Consider the following 18490-nt stretch of genomic DNA (forward strand, 5'->3'; position numbering starts at 1 on the left):
GTGAGCAGGAAGGGACAATAAGAAAAATATCACTCGCATGAAAGGCTGGGCCCAAGGTCTTGTGTTGCTATTAATTGTTGAAGGAAGTTAGGTTTTTTTTTTTTAATTGATTGCTTTTGTTGCCCTTGTTTACCATCATTATTATTATTGCTGTCATTGTTAGATAGGACAGAGAGAAATGGAGAGAGATGGGGAAGATAGAGAGGAGGGGAAAAAGATAGACAACTTCAGACCTGCTTCACCACTTGTGAGGCAACTCCCCTGCAGGTGGGGATCCTTACGCAGGTCCTTGCGCTTTGTGCCACATGGCTTAACCCGCTGTGCCACCGCCCGGCTCCCTGGAAGTTAGGTTTCTCTATAATATGAGGGTGAAGGGTCCAGTAATTTAAAAATATACATGATCTAAAATGCTCACATAATTTTCTGGATCTGCTGAGGAAGTTATTTCAACCAAGTGCCCATGGTTACCCAGGCCCAAAGCTATAAGCATAATGTGGCCTCCTTGAATTGCTTCTAGTGGTAGGTTTTCCCCAGGGGCACACAGGTCTGAACCCCTGTGCAACAGAAATGCCAAGTGACAATAGAAATTATCAGCTATGGTCCTTACCCCTTAAGGAATTCCTATATGTGATCAGTGCAGCATAACCTTTCTGAAGGACAATCTCAAGAGAAATCAGAGTATAGTTTATCTTTCAAGCATTGTACTAAAGCTGGGGTCATCAGATTTCTATTTACACTCTAGGACAGAAACCCACAAAATCCAAGTTTTTTGTACAACTGTTTATACAAATTCAACAAAGGTAAACCGTGTCAGGGAAGGTCTAGGAAAACAACACCTTACAACAATGGCACTTATGAATGCATAACTTTACATCTAGGAAACAGCCATGTTTTAAACCTTAAATGAGAACTCAACTCACACTTCAAAGAAGAAAAAAGGGGTAGAAAGGCTATGTTGGATCGTTCTACTTCTTGACCCACTTGTATAAATTAATCTAGGTAGAATACAAGAGCTCATGCTGGAGCAAAACTCTCCTGAGTGCAAAGGTTGAAGTTGGAATTTTAAAATTTTGAGAAAAAGGTGAGTTCTATACAGAGGAAAGCTGGCAAAGTATCTTTGACTATAATTTACATATTCCCAACAACATGCTTATGTAACTTCTTGACATACAAAGCAGACCCTCATCATCTAGTTAAACATGCTTTTAACTGGAAGGTTTTAGCCTGCTTTGCCTTATCTGGGCATGTCTGGATTATTTGTGTTGATGAAGTACAGGTTAAGTTCTCTCCTACCTCAAGGACATTAGGAAAGTTGGCAATCTCAAAACAAAAACACTGGTATGCATTCAAACCTTGCATAAATAACTTTTAAACAATTTATACAAAAATAGTTCTGCATAATGTAAGATGTAACAAAACCAAACAAAAAATATGTTAAAAGGGCAGCAGATGTGGTGTGTGGTCCACATTAGGTAGACACTGGAAAACCCTGGAGGAGGTGCAAGGTATGAGGTGTCCAAGACAAAACCCCACCAACCATAAACTCTTTTAAGTTCATGCTTCAATAAGAGAATTTCTCCGAAGTCCACCCTCTCCAACAGGAATGTCTTCTTGGTAAAGGCCGCCTTAGAAATGGTCCAGAAAGCAGTGCAGTTATGTTTCAGAAAGCCCAAAGGAATGCATCCAACTCACTCAGCCACTCCAATGGGTGATGGGATGGCTAGCTTTTCCCTTGGCAAGATTTGAAAAATGCAATCTTTCTGTGGTCTGTTGTTCCAAGGTCCAAACTGAAAGTAAAAGCCCTAGGTTTGGTAAAGTCTTTTTTGTCCTCCACTACTATGTTCCCTTCCCCCCTCCCCACCCACCCCATATTTACATACTTGTCCTAGGACTAACTCAGTTTCTGTAGGAGTTTCTCTTCCACTTGTCCAAACTGGACACTCACAGACATTTCAGCTATGAACTGCTCACAGCCTTCCTTGGTAACTTGCTTGCAGTACCTCAGGTCAATATGACAGATATTTCCACAGCGTTTGAAGAAGGACAGGCACTGATCAGTAACCTTATTGCAGTCTGCAGGGAAGAGGAAATAATGTGAAGGAGTGTAGAGTGTGGAGCCCAAAGACCCCTCCCAAGACTATAGGGGCTTAACAATGAAGAAATGGACCTGGCTCTCAAGAATATTCTGGTATCCTAGAGAAAAGCTGTATTAGCTTAAAATCTAACTTCAAATAGGGAATGGTCTCATCTGCCTATTATAAAATAAATGTTTGGGGGGGGTCAGGCGGTAGCGCAGCGGGTTAAGCGCAAAGCACAGAGACGGGCGTAGAGATCCTGGTTCGAGCCCCTGGCTCCCCACCTGTAGGGGAGTCACTTCACAGGCAGGTCTGCAGGTGTCTATCTTTCTCTCCCTTTCTCTGTCTTCCCCTCCTTCCATTTATCTCTGTCCTATCCAACAACAAATGACAACAACAACAATAACCACAACAAGGCTACAACAACAAGGGCAACAAAAGGGGGAAAAATGGCCTCCAGGAGCGGTGGATTCATGGTGTAGGCACTGAGCCCCAGCAATAACCCTGGAGGCAAAAAATAAATAAAAATAAAGGGAGTCGGGCGATAGCGCAGCGGGTTAAGCACACGTGGTGCAAAGCACAAGGACTGGCATAAGGATCCCAGTTTGAGCCCCTGGCTCCCCACCTGCGGGGGGAATCGCTTCACAGGTGGTGAAGCAGGTCTGCAGGTGCCTATCTTTCTCTCCCCCCCTGTCTTCCCTTCCCCTCTCCATTTCTCTCTATCCTATCTAGCAACAATGACATCAATAACAATAACTACAATAAAACAAGGGTGAAAAAAGGGAATAAATATTTTTTAAAAATTAAAAAAAATAAGTGTTTGAAAAGCCTTCAGATAGCCAGACAATAAATAGTGCACTTAGTTGAGTGCACAAATTAACTGTGCACAAGGATCCAGGTTCAAGCCCCTGGTCCCTACCTGCAGGGGGGAAGCTTTGTGAGGAGTGAGGCAGTGTTGAAGGCTCTTTTTCCCTTTCTGACTCTCCTCCCCATCTCATTTTCTGTGTACTATCAAGTTAGATGGAGAAATGGCTAAAAGGGAGCAGTGGATTCATCATGCAGGCACTGATCCTCAGCAATAATCCCAGTGGCAAAAAGAAAAAAAGAAATCATAAATGGTGGGGTTGGGGTGGGGGTGGTTGATCAGATGATTGGCACACCAGGTTAAGAGCACATATCACTATGCACAAGGACCCAGGTTCTAGTCCTTGCTCCCCACCAGCAGGGGAGACACTTCACAAGACACAGGTCTGCAGGTGTCTTTCTATCTCCCCCTCCCCTTTAATTTCTCTCTAGCCTATCAAGTAAAATAGAAAGAAGAAAAAGTGGTGGATTCATAGTGCCAGCACTGAGCCCCAGCAATATCACTTGTGGCAATAATAAACAAAAAAAAAAAAAATCCTAAATGAAATCACTCAGAATTTCACCAGATAGTTTTGTCTTTTGTATAATGTTACAAGCAGGTCTCTTATGTTGTTTTACAAATATACAATCACACAATATGTTAAGTAGTTCATGTTTTCTGCCTAATGTACTCATGAAAACCTCTGTACATCACTGCACATTTGCTTATTCCCTTTAGGAAAATTCTAGGGAGAAGCCTGGGGAGAGGGAAAGTGTAAGTCATTTTGGAAATCTTTGCTGACATGGGTACTTGTGAGGCACATGCTATTGAAGGTCTATCTTAAACCTACAAAGCAGACCACCAGCATGCTAGAAAGAGCTGGAAACTGTCTACAGATAAATCCCAGCATTCAGAAACCTTCATTATGCCCTTAGCTGTCAATACACTCTTCAACCTGTGCATTTTTATCAGTTTGTACTTTGGTTTCATGCCAGCTAGTGTCCCCTGAAGCTCAGAGTTCTCTCTCAGAGCCAGATGATCCCTTTATCTCAATGGTATTATAATTTTGAGCCTTCTGCTTGTTATCACTAGCATGTGTACTTTTCCATCAAATTGAGTAGGAATATAGTAAAGGCAGACTGCAATGACACAGAGCTTGTACTATGAAGGCCCCTGCAGGTTAGGAGGTGGCATAAACAGTAATGTGAGCAACACAAGTCACCTACAGCAGCCCAGCTGGTGGTGCAATGGTAGAGTCCTGGACCTACACGCAGGAGGTTCTGAGTCGGATCTCTAGCATCCTACTCTGACCTCTATCTCAAAGAATAAGTCTAAACACCCAAGATCTGACCATCTTTCAAACATCTCACATCAACACACAAAGTTTTTGCATTGACAATGATTCTTGGATGCACACTTTAGACAACAAGCCTATCCTCACAAGGCAGTAGTGGCATGCTGTGTCACGTGCATAACCGCTGATAAACAAGGGCCAAATGAAGAAAAGTGACAGGTACTTCAAAAGATAACACCCCAGGGGCAGGGGTAGATAGCATAATGGTTATGCAAACAGACTGTCATGCCTGAGGCTTCGAAGCTAAGTCCCAGGTTCAATCCCCTGCACCACCGTAAACCAGAGCTGATCAGTGCTCTGGTAAAAAAAAATAAAATAACACCTCAGTTTTTTTTTTTTTGAAGGGGGCCCATAAGTCTTCTGATTAATCCTATTTCTATCCAAGTGGCTAACCTCTTTATAATCTTAATTCTAAAGTGTGGGGGCTAGAGAGTGGTGCACTGGGCTGAGTACACAAATTACCATGAGCAAGGGCATAGGTTTGAGCCCACACTCCCCACCTGCAGGGGAGAAGCTTATTGAGTGGTAAAGCAGGCCTGCAGTTGTCTTTTTCCTTATCTCTTTGCCTTCTCAATTCCTGTTTTATAATAAGAGAGAAAGAAAAAGGAAAAATGACCACTGGGAATGGTGTTGACATTAAAAAAAGTCAAGTGTGAAGGATATTGTACAATGCTAGAATACAATTCATTCTGAACACTTATGCTGTCCCCCTCCAACTTAAGTACAAACAGAATTCAAATTAAATTTTACTGCCATATATTCACATTATTTTCACTATGACATATAGATGCCTATAATAGATCTTTTTTGGTTTCAGCTGTCCTTGAGTATAGCAAGAGCCACTTTCATTAGTCTTTTTTTTTTTTTTTGCCTCCAGGGCTATTGCTGGGGCTCGGTGCCTGTACCATGAATCCACTGCTCCTGGAGGCTATTTTTCCCCTTTTGTTGCCCTTGTTTTAGCCTTATTGTGGTTATTATTGTTGTTGATGTCGTTGTTGGATAGGACAGAGAGAAATGGAGACACAGAAGGGGAGAGAAAGACACCTGCAGACCTGCTTCACCGCCTGTGAAGTGACTCCCCTGCAGGTGGGGAGCTGGGGGCTCGAACCGGGATCCTTACGCTGGTCCTTGCACTCTGTGCCACGTGCGCACAATCCGCTGAACTACCAACCCCCACTTTCATTAGTCTTACAGGGGTAGCAAGAGCTGGGGGCTCGAACCGGGATCCTTACGCCGGTCCTTGCACTCTGTGCCACGTGCGCACAATCCACTGAACTACCCAACCCCCACTTTCATTAGTCTTACAGGGGTAGCAAGAGGAACACACTCCTCAGTGGCTGAGCCTTCTTTCCTCTGTGGGAATGCTTACCTGTGAAGGTGTGACCCACCCACCTGCAGGAAAGTCTCCTGTACACAAGCAGGAAACTATCTTCACTTTTCCATGAGAACTATAGATTCTCCCTCCCCAAAAATTCCTTTTCACCTAGTACTGTTAGAAGGGTCTTTTGAACTAAGTAGGAAAGAGTTCTAGAGGGACATGAGTGAGCCTTGAAGTGCAGCCAAAGCTGTTTGCCCAAAGACAACTTGAAAAAGGGGTCAGCTGGGGCTCTAGGCCATACTCCACACAATTTCACAAGCATGGAGGCATACTGGAAGCCCCCTCCACCATCTGACAGCCTAGTGGCATGGGATGAGGGGAGTGAGCAGTGGGGAGACAGTCAGATGGCAAGAATTCTCCTGAGTCAGACTTTTCCACAGGCAACTGGGAGAATACTTCAGGGGAGTTGTTCTGTGATGAAGTTGAGTCTGGAGGTACACATCCCCAGTTGGGTCTGAGTATGAAATGAGATATAATGTGAGAATGAAGTAGCACATCTCAGAAGTGGGGCATTCTGTAGGGAAAACTACACTGGGCACCTCAAAATGTCAATATTAGAGAAAATAGAGGTGCACTATTCTAAAACAAAAGTATCTTCTTAGTCTTAACTAATTTTCTCCTTTGGTATGATAATGCCATTGCATTTATATGGGGGAACTGGCATTAGTCCCAAGTATCTAGGTGCTTAGGGGTTAGTGTCACAATGTTTGCTTGCCCCCTCCCTTTTCTTCTTCTTTTTTTCTTGCCAGAACACTGCCTAGCTCTGGCCTGTGATGGTGCTGGGGATTGAACCTGAGAACTTTGATGCCTCAGACATAGAATACTTTTTTGCATAACCACTATGCTATCTCCCTAGTGCATGCCACTTTCAAATGACATGGTAAAAATTATATCTAGAAATAAAGTACATGTCAACACAATACTAATAATTACTGAACCAGTTGAAGGATATACGTATGTTCACTGTACCACCCCTTCAATTTTTCATGTTTTAAAAGATAATACTGATGATGTGAGGAACATTATGAACAGGCAGGCCCATTAGTAAAAAGCAAAAATATTTTTGCTTAGCTTAGAAAAAAAGTATTCATATTTAAAAAAAATATTTATTGTGGTCTGGGAGGTGGCGCAGTGAATAAAGTATTGGATTCTCACACATGAGGTCCTGAGTTCGAACCCTGGCAGCACATGTACCAGAGTGATGTCTGATTCTCTCCTATCTTTCTATGAATAAATAAATTCTTTAAAAAAATTTACTATCTTTATTGGATAAGGACAGCCAGATATTGAGAAGGAAGTGGGTGATAGAGACCTGCAACACTGCTTCACCATTTGCAAAAGCTTTTCTCCTACGGGTAGGGGGACCAGGGGCTTGAATCTAGGTACTTGTGCATTGTAGTATGTGCGCTCAACCAGCTGCGCAACCACTTGGCCCCTTCATTTTATTTATTACATAAGAGTTTTACTTGAGGAAGAGAGGAAAAACCCCTAAAGATCACACACAAACACATATCTGTTAGAGGTAACATTCAGCAAAGCTGTAAGATTTAAAAGCAGTATAAAGGACCTGGAGTTGGTTCAACAGTAGAGTGCATACCTTGTATGCGGTAGATCCAGAGTTCAGAAACTAGAAGCTCATAAAAACAAAGACAAAAAGCAAACAGAACACCATAAAAGGCCAGCAGTAGTCTGGCCTCTCATTTTAAATAAAATGGAATGTCTTAGTAATCAAAAATCTGAAAGAAAAATAGTTATTGACAATACAATAATAATATATAATATTGATAATACAATAATAATATGAATAAGTTATGAAATGTGGCTGAAATTAAAAGATAGATGTTTCACAGAAGACTAGATATGTTGGAGACTAGATAGTAATATGTTGGAACAGCATAGTGGTTATGCTGAAAGACCATCATACCTGAGGCTCCAGATTCTAACCTAGTACCCTGTAACCTAGAAGCCAGAGTTTAGCAAAGCTCTCATTAAAAAACAAAAGGGCAGGGGCTGTGCACCTGGTTGGTGGTATACCTAGGAGAGCACATGTCACAGCATACAAGGACCTGGGTTCAAGCCCCGAGTCCCCACTTGTAGAGTGGGAAGTTTCACAACTGGTGAAGCAGGTCTACAAGGTGTCTCTCTCCCTTTCTTCTCCCCCTCTTCTCTCAATTTCTCTGTCCTATCCAATACAATAGAAAGGGGGCAAAAGGTGGGGGTGGGAGAAAGAAGAAAAATATGGCCACTGGAACAGTAAATTTGTAGGGCTAGCAGCAATCCTGTGGCAAAAGGGGGGAAAAAAAGACTGGGTGCAGCCTAAGTTGTGATGCAGCGGACAGCGTTAGACTTTCGAGCATGAAGTCCTCACTGTGATCCCTGTTATTACATGTGCATAGGGAAGCTTCACAGTAATGGTGGGGCATCGCTGTGGTGTTTTCCCTTCTCTGTCTCCCCCTCTCTAACTTAAAAAAGTGTTAGCAAGATGAGGGAATATACAATGTTGTAGTCATTATGGGAAACCATGTTAGTTGAAATTCTGAAACATACTACAACATGAATTAATTCTGAGGATATTATGCTCAACATCAGTCCCAGAAAAACAACTATTACAGACTGCAAAAGCAATTTAACTGGTAGATTACTGTGCTTGGGGGTCTGATGTTCCCAGTTTGATCCCTAGAGCCACATGGAGTAGTGTTCTGGCTCTTCTATTTCCCTTTCACATGTAAAGTTTATCTGATAAGAAATCAAATAAATACTGAAAAGTAAATAAAGCATTTAAACCTAAACTTGAAGGGAAAGCAGAGAATCATACTTATCCTATAAAACATCCCAAAGGTTCAGGTACTAGAACAAATGGTACACTAGAGACCAGGTGGAGGGAGTGAAAGTAGTAAAAGAGACTACAGCACCAAAGACTCCTTCAGTGATGTATGGGCTGGGCCTGAACCCGAGTTGTACATACTATCGCACTGAGCTATTTTGTCAGCCCTAAAGCATGCATTCTACCTGCTGAGCCATCTCCAGCCCCTTGTATAAATTTAAACTGTGTGTGTGTGTGTGTGTCGTGTCAGAGAGCATAATAGTTATTCAAAGAGACTCATGCTTGAGGCTCCAAAGTCCTAGGTTTGGGAGTCGGTCGGTGGCACAGTGGGTTAAGCGCATGTGGCACAAAGTGCAAGGACCTGCATAAGGATCCCAGTTCGAGCTCCCGGCTCCCCACCTGCAGGGGAGTCCATTCACAGGCAGAGAAGCAGGTCTGCAGGTGTCTATCTTTCTCTCCCCCTGTCTTCCCCTCTTCTCTCCATTTCTCTCTGTCCTATCCACCAACAACGACATCAATAACCACAATAATGTTAAACAATATTGTTTGGGCAACAAAAGGGAAAAAAGAAAAAAAAAGTCCCAGGTTCAATATCCCCCCCCCACCCATGCATAAAACCTACATAAGCCAGAGCTGAGCAGTTATCTGGTTAAAAAAAAAAAAAAAAAAGTAGCAGAGCTTCTTTTAATGTGGTGGGAGTCAGTATGAACCTGAATTGCTATGCCATGGCAAAGCGGCACACTCACCAAATAAGCTATTTTGACAGTCTACCCTAAAGTCTCTAAGACTCTAGAAAGGCAGTAAGGACTTCTTGCTTTGAGGTGGCATACATAACTAAATGAAATTTTCTTCTTCCCAGCAAGTCCTGAAATGGTAGGAGGCGTACACGCCAGCAGTAACAATGGCAGGAGCCAGTCCCCTTGCCCGTTAAGGCCTGGTCTCTACCCCACATCCCCATTCACTGGCACTTGAAATTTCTCTAGACCACAATCTGGGTCAGGAACCACTGCTATACGTTATCACTGCTGCTGGCACTATTTTTTATTTTGGTAGTAATTATTACAAGTCCAAGAACTTATAAAGCATGCTCCCTCTCTAAGCCAGGTCATGTGTCTTTCTCGCTCATTGGTATATCCTAGCATCTAACACTGTGATATGTGACTGCAGACACCCAAGTACCTCCCAATGAATGTGAAACTCCTAGTCCATCCGGACTAGGAGCCCAACTCACCTGACAAGTTGATCTCAGTTAAGGAGTCCCGGGTGGTGGTGCCCACAGCGGTGAGCAGGTTGATGGACTGGTCAGTAACGTGGTTACAGTAACTAAGGTGGAGCTTGGAGAGCAGGGGCATGTGGCGGATGATGAGCCGGAGGGAGGCGTCTGTGATGTCCAAACCCGCCAGACGCAGCTCCACAATGTTACGGAGCTTGCTCCGATTGTCCATCTGACCTGAGGAGACAGAAAGGAGACACAACAAACTATCAGCATTACTGGGGAGACCTGGTCACTGTGATGTAATACTTGAGGCTCATTTCACCATCAAAGTTTCTCCCCCTAAATCAAAGTTAGCTCTAGTGTCTGAAATCATTAAGAGTCCATATTTAAATTTACATTTTTATATTCTTGGAAAAAAAAATTAGGAATACAAAGCTCACATTCTACCCAGCAGTGATGGGCCAATGGGAACAGAGATGACACCTCAAATGCGGTTTCCTCACTTCAGCTACCAGAAGGACAAATTAACAGAGAAGCAGCTACAGGCATGCAGAGCCCCAACTGATGTCTTGGATGTGTAAAGGAAGCTCTGCTTGCCTTATACGCCTCTGTGTCTGACCCAACTGAGAGCACAGTAGTCAGGCTCTTCTATGCATTCCCTAGACAAGGTCAGAGGACACCCAGATCTGATGGACACCCAGAGTGGTGAAAACCAAGTCCCTCTTGGGCACACTGTGGGCCTGGACACTCACCTGGTCTGTTATCTGTGGGTGGGGACAGAAGATCCCTCATCTGGGCATCCTTCAGTCCTTCTACCCACTGGACATCCAGGGTTCTGAGCAATGGACAGCTGGAGCTACAGAGTGCCGAGACAGCAATCCACGAGCAGCCCGACAGCACCAAATCTCGGAGCCCTGAAGAGAAAGGAGTGGGGGACAAAGATGAAGTAGTGTATCAGGCAACGAAACCCCCTGTCCCTACCACCACACACTTGGGGTCCCTAGCTCAGTGCTTACCAGGCAACCGGTTGATAAGCCAACTCAGTTGCTTCTTGGAGATATTGGTCCAGCTGAGGTCCAGGGAGACAGGCTGCCGCCGGATAATACCACTCAGCATCAGGGGTGTGATGGACTTGCAGTGGTTCAGGTCGATGCGGGTCCATAACCGCTTATCGCAGCACCTGAGGGTCAGATACAGCAAAGGGGACATTGTCAGAGTGGCAGCAAAGACCCTGCCATCCAAGATAAGGCTTCTTAACCCAACCCTTTGGGACCTTCCATTTAGCTATGATTGCCACAGGCCTACTTGCCACTTACTGGGGGTTTTGCTTTCCACCAACCCATTCACAGAGGAGGGTGGGTGAGTAAATTGGTCAAGGTTGGAAAGCATCAAAACTGGCACCATTACTGTAACACGGGCTGTTTCTTAAAGATAAGAGTCCACCTGGCCCTTAACTTTATCAAGTGAGAAGCTAACTCAGAAAATCAAATACTAGTCACTTCTGAGAACACTCTGACAGACTGCTATAGCTGCCAGGTGCCCTCTGGACAAGTAACCTGCACTGGGCTCAGAGGAAAGAACTTTAGTAGTGACTAAAGAGGGGGTGTGGACCACACAGGTTTTGCCTCTAGCCCAGCCCAAGCTTTAACCCAGAGTCTGCCAAGTGCTGGCCCCAAACTGCCTCCCTGAGCTCACCCAGCCCATCCCCTCACCAGCGGTTCCAGGTCCTGCAGACCCGCATGCAGACACATAGGTCTTGGTGGCTGAGGTAGCTGAAGACGGCCATCCACACCTCCCTGTGCATGACATGGGCAGCCCCATCATCCAAGGGCAGCAAGTCAGGCGGGGGGCTGATGGGTGGTGGCCGGATCACATGTCGCTCCATCTGGATACACTTGGGTGGGGACACAGAGGGAGGGGGCCGGGAGATGACTCGGGGTGGGCTGCGCAGGCCAGGCCCCAGCTGGTGGCGCAGCTCCCGGGGGGTACCATTGAGACCCTTGCTGAAGCGATGTGGACGGTCGCAGAGGCCCAGGGGCCGCTTGGGCTCCTCGTTCTCACTCTCAGGCTCCGACTTGATGGGCTGGTGGTTCTCATTGGCCAGGCTATTCTCTGTCTTCTGTATCTCTTGATTGAGCTCCTTGCTCAGCTCCTTACTCAGCTCCTTGTTGGGGAGCCTTCGTTTCCGGCGCATCTTCACCTTCTTCTTCTCCTCTGGGCCTTCAGCCCCCTCCGTGCTGGGTCCAGCTGTGGGGGAGCTGGAGCGAGAATGGTCACTCTCCCTGGTCTTTGGGGGCGCCTCAGGAAGGTCATCCTCAGGTTCCTGCTTGAAACGCCTAAGAGGTTTGTTGGCTAGAGGGAGCCGGTCCTCTGAATTTTTCCAGGATCGCCGCTGAGGAAGGAAAGGGGGGAGGTAAGCCTGTAGACACAGTGCTGCACCCACCAGATCTCAAACTTTGGGACCCCCCCAGGAGTAGGTCTGGGGTGAGGGAAGTAGAGGAAGCGGTACCTTTTTCCTGAAAAGTTTGTCTTCTTTGCCAGGTTTTAGCTGTTAAAGGAAGAAAGTATACAGAGCTTGCTCCCAGGGTTCTTGGGATTTGGGCCACACCACACACCCTCCCCCCAAGTCTAGTCTCTATGCAGTCAGGGCCTGAAGGTTAGCTTTCCCTCAAATCCCACATCCTCCTCTGACAGACAGAGATGTGAGCCTTGACTGCTAATTTTAAGGAATAAGCTGGGACTGGAGGAGTATGGTCAAACTGTTCCCACCCAGTAGCCCTCCCATTCTCCCAGAGGTACGCAACTGCCCATTCAGGTGGGAATGGGCTCTGAGAGCTGTTCCTGGAGGTGTGGGCCTGCCAGCACTCCCAGCAGAGCCTTAGTGGCTAGGGCCAGAAGACAAGTGGGCGCCACCTCGTGGCTGATGCTGGAAGGGCATCATGATGATGGTGGGCGGAGCATGGCTGCCAGGATCTTCAGAGGTTCCCCAGTTCCATAGGGCTTCCCAGCAGCAGCTTCAGCTTCCCAGGCCCCATGCCAGACCCGCGAGGCAGCCGTCTGGGACTGAGTGAGGCCTGGGAAGCTCCGATGAAGAGGTGCCTAGGTCTGGGGACCAGTGGGAGTGAAATGGGGTGGGGGGTAGCCCAGGACTCCAGAGTCCCCAGGGCCTTGGGAGGGCGGGGCGACGTGGGAGCACCTGCTGCTGGAAGTAAGTGAGACTGGATCTCCACCAAGGGCTGAGGCTGCTGCCTAGAGGGGGCCTCGGCGAGAGGTGAGAGGAGGAACCGGGGGACGTTTGAAGCGTTGAGGCCTAAAGGGGTGGGAAGAGGAGTGACTTGCTGGTGTGCCCCTCCTTGCTTTTGGGCTGGGCTCTCGGGACTAATGTGACCTATTCAGGGCAGCAAGAGGCCAGGATCCCAAGTTCTCCCAGGTTACAATCCCCACCCCACTGTACCCCTGCCCCCAGGGACCAGCCTGGCCACCCCCGTTGCCCGTCCCTCCCAGTTCGTACTCGCTTGCGTCCACTCAGCTCTTGGGGCTTCTCATATTTTCGCTTCCTCCTCAGGTGCACATCATCCGACTTTCTGCGCAGGATGCCATCAGGGGGCACCTTTTTGGGGTGCTCGTCTGACCGGCGGCGAGGCGCCTCCTCACACTCACTCCTCCGTTTGGCAGGCTCCTGCCCTTCCTTGTTGTCCCGGTTCATCTTCTGCTCCTTCAGCAGGGAGCCAGGCAGGTTGGAGGCATACTTGAAGCCTGGGCCACGCTTTTGCTTGTAGGCCAAAAAGAGAGAAGGAACAAACCAACTGTATATCTTTGGACATGCCTCCCTCCCCGAGGCTGTGACACCCCACTGGCCACACCAGGAGACAGGCTGGCTATGGGAAGGCCAGGACGCACCACCCTCCCTGGCTGACCCAGCACCTGGAGCCCAGCACTCACTTTCCCGGTCTTGCCGGCATGGTTACACTTAGGACACTCCCAGCAGTTTGGAAGCTCATCGTTGACCACGCCCTCTGACTCCTTAATCTGCAAGACACAAGCCAGCCATCAGCAAGCAGGGAGGGGGCAGTGGAGGCCAGATCTGCCATAAACATTGACGCCCCCTTCCAATCTATCTTTTGTTAAAAGACAAGACTGGCTAAAAGAAGTGGCTCTGAATTTAGGCCAGGGTTCAGATTCTTTGATTCTTCTATTTATAGAACTCAGTGATCCTGTGCAAATCAATTTTCTGTAGGCCATGAAAGTGTCCCTATTTCCTAGTTTTGGGAGAATTCCTTGAGAGAAGGTAGGTAAAGCAATTAGTGCAGGGCCTGGCACAAAGATAGGACCCAATAATCTATACTGACATCATCTGAGTGCCCGGTGTGGGCAGGCCCTGCCCTCCTACAGCTTCTGCTCTGGGTCTGAAAATACGAAGGTTTGAATTCCACAGCTAGAAAAAAATCATAGCACTCCCCACTTAAGAGTGGGAACTGGGGGAATCAAAACAACCTCCACCACCATTTCTGAGGACAAGGGGACATGTCAGAAGTGAGATGTCATTTGGGTCAAGCATGCCCTGATCTCTGAATCACAGGCACACACAGGCTGACACCTGGAATGACAAAGACAACAGCATTCTCGGGATAGGAGGTATGTGCCAGCCCAGACTGGTCTCTTCCTTTCAAAACTGGCCTACCATACATAGCACAGCATTGCAATGCCCAGGGAGAAGTCCTGCCCTGGGCACATGGAAGAAGCAGGTTCCCGGTGCACAGAGCAGGAATGCAGCCACTTGTCAGGATACACCCTCTCCTGGCTTAGGCTCATTCTCCCAGAAGTCAGGAGCCAGGACTCCATCAAGCAGCCCAATCAGCCCTGTTTTTCCTCTAGTCCAAGTGCAAGAAACTTGTCATTGAGAAAAAGAATGCTCCTGTTTTCACAAGATATGGGTAGAAGGGAGGTCTGAGTTCCATGATTACCACTGGGGTTTTCATATCTGCAGTAGTCCTCCAGAGGGTGAGAGACTGAGATGGAGAATGAAAGAAGAGTCACCAGCACTGCTCTACTACTTCTGAAGCTTCCTCCATGTAGGTGCTCCTATGTAGTGGCTGGGCACTCAAATCCAGGCCCTCACACATGGTAAACCATGTGACCTACGAGGTGAGCCACTACCTGGAGCCCTCCAGGGAAGTACTCTACCACTACCAGAAGGTCCTGGGTGCCTGGAGTGTCGAGCAGCACAACCAGAACCCCCATCCCCCTCAGGAGTCACTCACCTTAAGGCATCCAGGGTGGATTATTTCGTTGCAGATGGAGCACTCCATGAGCATGAGGTTAAACTTGCTCTCTTCCTCTTCCACTGTGTCCTCCTTCCCCGCCTCGCCACACACGAGACACACGGCGGTATGGGGTAGCACTGGCTGGAGGACCAGGGAGAACAGACAATTGAGCAGTGGCTGGGGCCCCACAGGGAACCGGCTAAAGGACACCAAGCTGTCTCCTGGGTGGGCGGGCCTGCTAGTAGATGTTGGAGAACCAGCCCAGGCACCACCCATCATTCATTCATTCTTTCAAATTCTGATCCAGCTAACACCCTATTAACCAGGTACTATGAAAAGTAATAGTAATTAAAGTCAGGAAGGCTCTGTTGCCTTGAGCTTATATTTTAGTGGGGGGGGAGTAAAAGCAGAACAATAGAGTATGTCAGACGAGAAGAGAGAAAGAGAAAGATGCAGTGAGGGTCAGGATGGGAATGGGAGACTAGTCTGAAATGTGGCAGTCAGGGAAGGCCTCACATTTAAGTAAGAGCTGATGGAGGTAGGATGTGAGTAAAGTCCACTTTTTTTTTTTTCCTTCAGGGTTATTGCTGGGGCTTGGTGCCTGCACTAGGAATCCACTGCTCCTGGAGGCCAGTTTCCCATTTTGTTGTCCACATTTTTGAAAAGTTGAGACTGCACATATCAACACAGAGCACAGATTCTGGGGTTCCCCCAAACCATCTTCAGAACAGTACAAGGATATTATTTATTTTTTTTACAACATGTTGAAGGTGGCATTAGCTGGAGCAAGGGGACCCTATAGTGACATATGGCCTGGCCCATGACGTCCCTGACCACATCATTCACTTAAAAGGTTTAGTTTCTAAAGGCCTTTGATAAATCAGTGTAAATTGTGAATTTTATGAAAACGGACTCATTCCTTGAATATTCTGCACGATAAACAGGAGTGTGCTCAAAACACTTCCGCATGGCAGGTGACAGCAGAGGCTCTCTGAGCTGAGCCAGCCACTTTCTCAGACAGCATCATTTTAGCACAAGGACCAGCATAAGGATCCCAGTTCGGGCCCCCCCGCTCCCCACCTGACCTACTGGGGAGTCCCTTCACAGGCGGTGAAGCAGGTCTGCAGGTGTCTATCTTTCTCTCTCCCTCTTTGTTTTCCCCTCCTCTCTCCATTTCTCTCTGTCCTATCCAGCTACGACTACATCAATAACAACAATAGTAACCACAACAATTAAAAAAAAAAAAGGGCAACAAAAGAAAGAGAGAAAGAAAGAAATGGATCTGCCACATTTCCCTCAAATATGAAAGAAGCCAGTCTGCCAATTCCAGAACAACATTTGTTACAAATTATAAAATAGGAGGTTTCAAACTAGGCTTTTGAAAAACTTACACTGGCCACCACAAATTGGTCAGCTTCTCAATATTTAAAGGTTTTTCTGTATAAGTACCATGCGCTAACCAACTGCGCCACTGGGGCTCCATTTCAAGGTTTTTCTAACAAGACTAGTAGTAATGTTAATTTTTTTTCTTTACTGGATAATACCATGTGCCACTATTTGAAAAATTCATTAACTTAGCAAGCCTGTATTTCCCAAATGACTTATGCATGATGTTAGAGTAACAAGGAGCAAATGAACTACTCAAAGGGCAAGAAAGACTAATGACTCTAATGTAACAGTCTGAAAGGTCACTGATATGGTTTCAGATTACACATTGCAACTGACCTGGGGGACTTCCGAGAGGCGTGGCTAATGGAATAGCCATGATCAGATCAGCGCTTGCCCCCCAAAAATTGAATGAATACAAGAGACCGAATTGGACACATAATTTACAGCTGAAAGATCCACAGTCTCAGGTGGGTGCTTGCTTGTGGTTGGGGCAATAAGGGGCGCAGGTTGAAAGACCAACATAGTCAAACCAGAGTTTCAGGTGCACCATTTTGGACAATAGTGCAGTTATCAGACCCAGAAGAAAAGAAAAGGGAGCTTAAAACCTCTCAATCTTTGACCCAGGGCTTTCTTTAGCCTGAATTTAAGGCAAGGACACAACAAGAAGCTAATAGCTTTTGCAACCACAACTCCCCCCCCCCCCCATTATACAAACAGGAGAAGCCTAGAGAACACAACTGCACCACCTGCTGGCCAACAATAACCAACACCATACACGTGTAAATAAACAACCAAATATGCCACAACAAGCAGACAGAAAAAGCAGAGGAAATCCAAGAAATTTCAGATGCAGAGTCTGTCAGAGACAGACTATAGAAAAATTAAGAGAACTCTACAAGAACTTAAGCAAGAATTGAAAGAGCATTTTACTTTGGAATTAAGACACACAAAAGAGGAACTCAGAATAGAATTTGATAAGAAGCTACAAAGCTTGAAAGAAGAACTTCAAGCAGAGTTCACTAAGCAATTAGGAAGAATGAAAGAAAAATTTCAAACAGAACTTCAAGAACTGAAAGACACCTTTAGTACAGGTCAAACTCAGGTAGAAGGTTTAGGAAGTATACTCATACATGCAGAAGAATTTCCAATCTAGAAGATACAATTAGCCTACTCTTTCAATTCAAAGATGAGGGAGAGGAAAGGTTTAGAAAGAATGAAGCTACTCTTTGTGAAATTTCAGACTCCATAAAAAGGTCAAATGTGTGGTCCAGGAGGCGGCACAGTGGATAAAGCATGGAATCCTCAAGCATGAGGTCCCTAGTTCAATCCCTGGCAGCACATGTACCACAGTGATGTCTGGTTCTTCATCTCTATCTCCTCCTATCTTTCTCATTAATAAGTAAATAAATAAAATCTTTTTTAAAAAGTTGAGTGTAGGAGTGACAGGAATATCTGAGGATAACAACCAGGTCAAAGGACCAGAGACACCAATTTGCAGGTGCTATCATGATGGCATCCTGACTTTTCCAAGCAGATGACCTCACCAGGGTGTCCTGGAACCTCACCTCTCCAGAGCTCTGGCCCACTGGGGAAGGATAGAAACAGGCTGGGAGTATGGGTTGACCTGCCAATGCCATGTCTAGTGAAGCCACAACTCCCACCTTCTGCTCCCCATAAACAACCTTAATCCATATTCCCAGCGGGGGAGAAGTGAGAGGAGGAAGATAAGAGGGCTCTAAGCTCCAGCTCCATCAGCACCCAGAGAGAGAGAAGGAAAAGGAGAGGGACATGTGGAGGTAGTAATGTTGTCATGAGTGGCTTGGAGGGGAAGAGAGGATTGAATCAGGAAGAAAAATGGGGCACTTATGTATAAATGTAGGCAGGTAGTTGTGGAGATGATGGCTGGCCCATACGGGTGACTGAAGATTCAGAACCTTGGTGGTGGGAATGCAGTAGATATATACCCTGTTGGCATGTAATTTTGTAAATCAATATTAAATCGCTATTTTTTTTTTTTAAGGAACTGCCACCTATTGCAGTATGGTAGAGAATATCAAAGAAGAAACTCCTTGACTGGGTGGGGGAGATAGCATAATAGTTATGCAAACAGACTGTCATGCCCTAGGCTCCAGGGTCAGGTTCAATC

General features: G+C 46.2%; 1 protein-coding gene across 12 annotated transcripts in view; it reads right to left on the reverse strand.

Annotated features, from left to right (window-relative positions):
- Nucleotides 1-670: 670 nt before the first annotated feature.
- KDM2B (lysine demethylase 2B) overlaps nucleotides 671-18490 on the reverse strand; it is a 151851-nt gene continuing 134031 nt past the window's right edge. For 7 of the 12 annotated variants that reach the window (XM_060193140.1, XM_060193134.1, XM_060193136.1 and 4 more), the window contains 11 exons: nucleotides 14953-15096; nucleotides 13633-13720; nucleotides 13203-13471; nucleotides 12888-13001; nucleotides 12201-12239; nucleotides 11404-12083; nucleotides 10708-10871; nucleotides 10444-10605; nucleotides 9707-9925; nucleotides 1881-2073; nucleotides 671-1787 (listed from right to left, as the gene is read on the reverse strand). In XM_060193140.1, coding sequence (XP_060049123.1) covers nucleotides 1892-2073; nucleotides 9707-9925; nucleotides 10444-10605; nucleotides 10708-10871; nucleotides 11404-12083; nucleotides 12201-12239; nucleotides 12888-13001; nucleotides 13203-13471; nucleotides 13633-13720; nucleotides 14953-15096 — 2061 coding nt within the window. In that variant the 3' untranslated portion in view covers nucleotides 671-1787; nucleotides 1881-1891. Of the gene's footprint in view, nucleotides 1788-1880; nucleotides 2074-7252; nucleotides 7388-9706; nucleotides 9926-10443; nucleotides 10606-10707; nucleotides 10872-11403; nucleotides 12084-12200; nucleotides 12240-12887; nucleotides 13002-13202; nucleotides 13472-13632; nucleotides 13721-14952; nucleotides 15097-18490 lie in introns of those variants that run through there. The other 5 variants (XM_060193135.1, XM_060193137.1, XM_060193139.1 and 2 more) reach the window with 4 other exon arrangements.

Source organism: Erinaceus europaeus, chromosome 6 (assembly GCF_950295315.1).
Source record: "Erinaceus europaeus chromosome 6, mEriEur2.1, whole genome shotgun sequence".
In the NCBI taxonomy this organism is placed as follows: Eukaryota; Metazoa; Chordata; class Mammalia; order Eulipotyphla; family Erinaceidae; genus Erinaceus; species Erinaceus europaeus.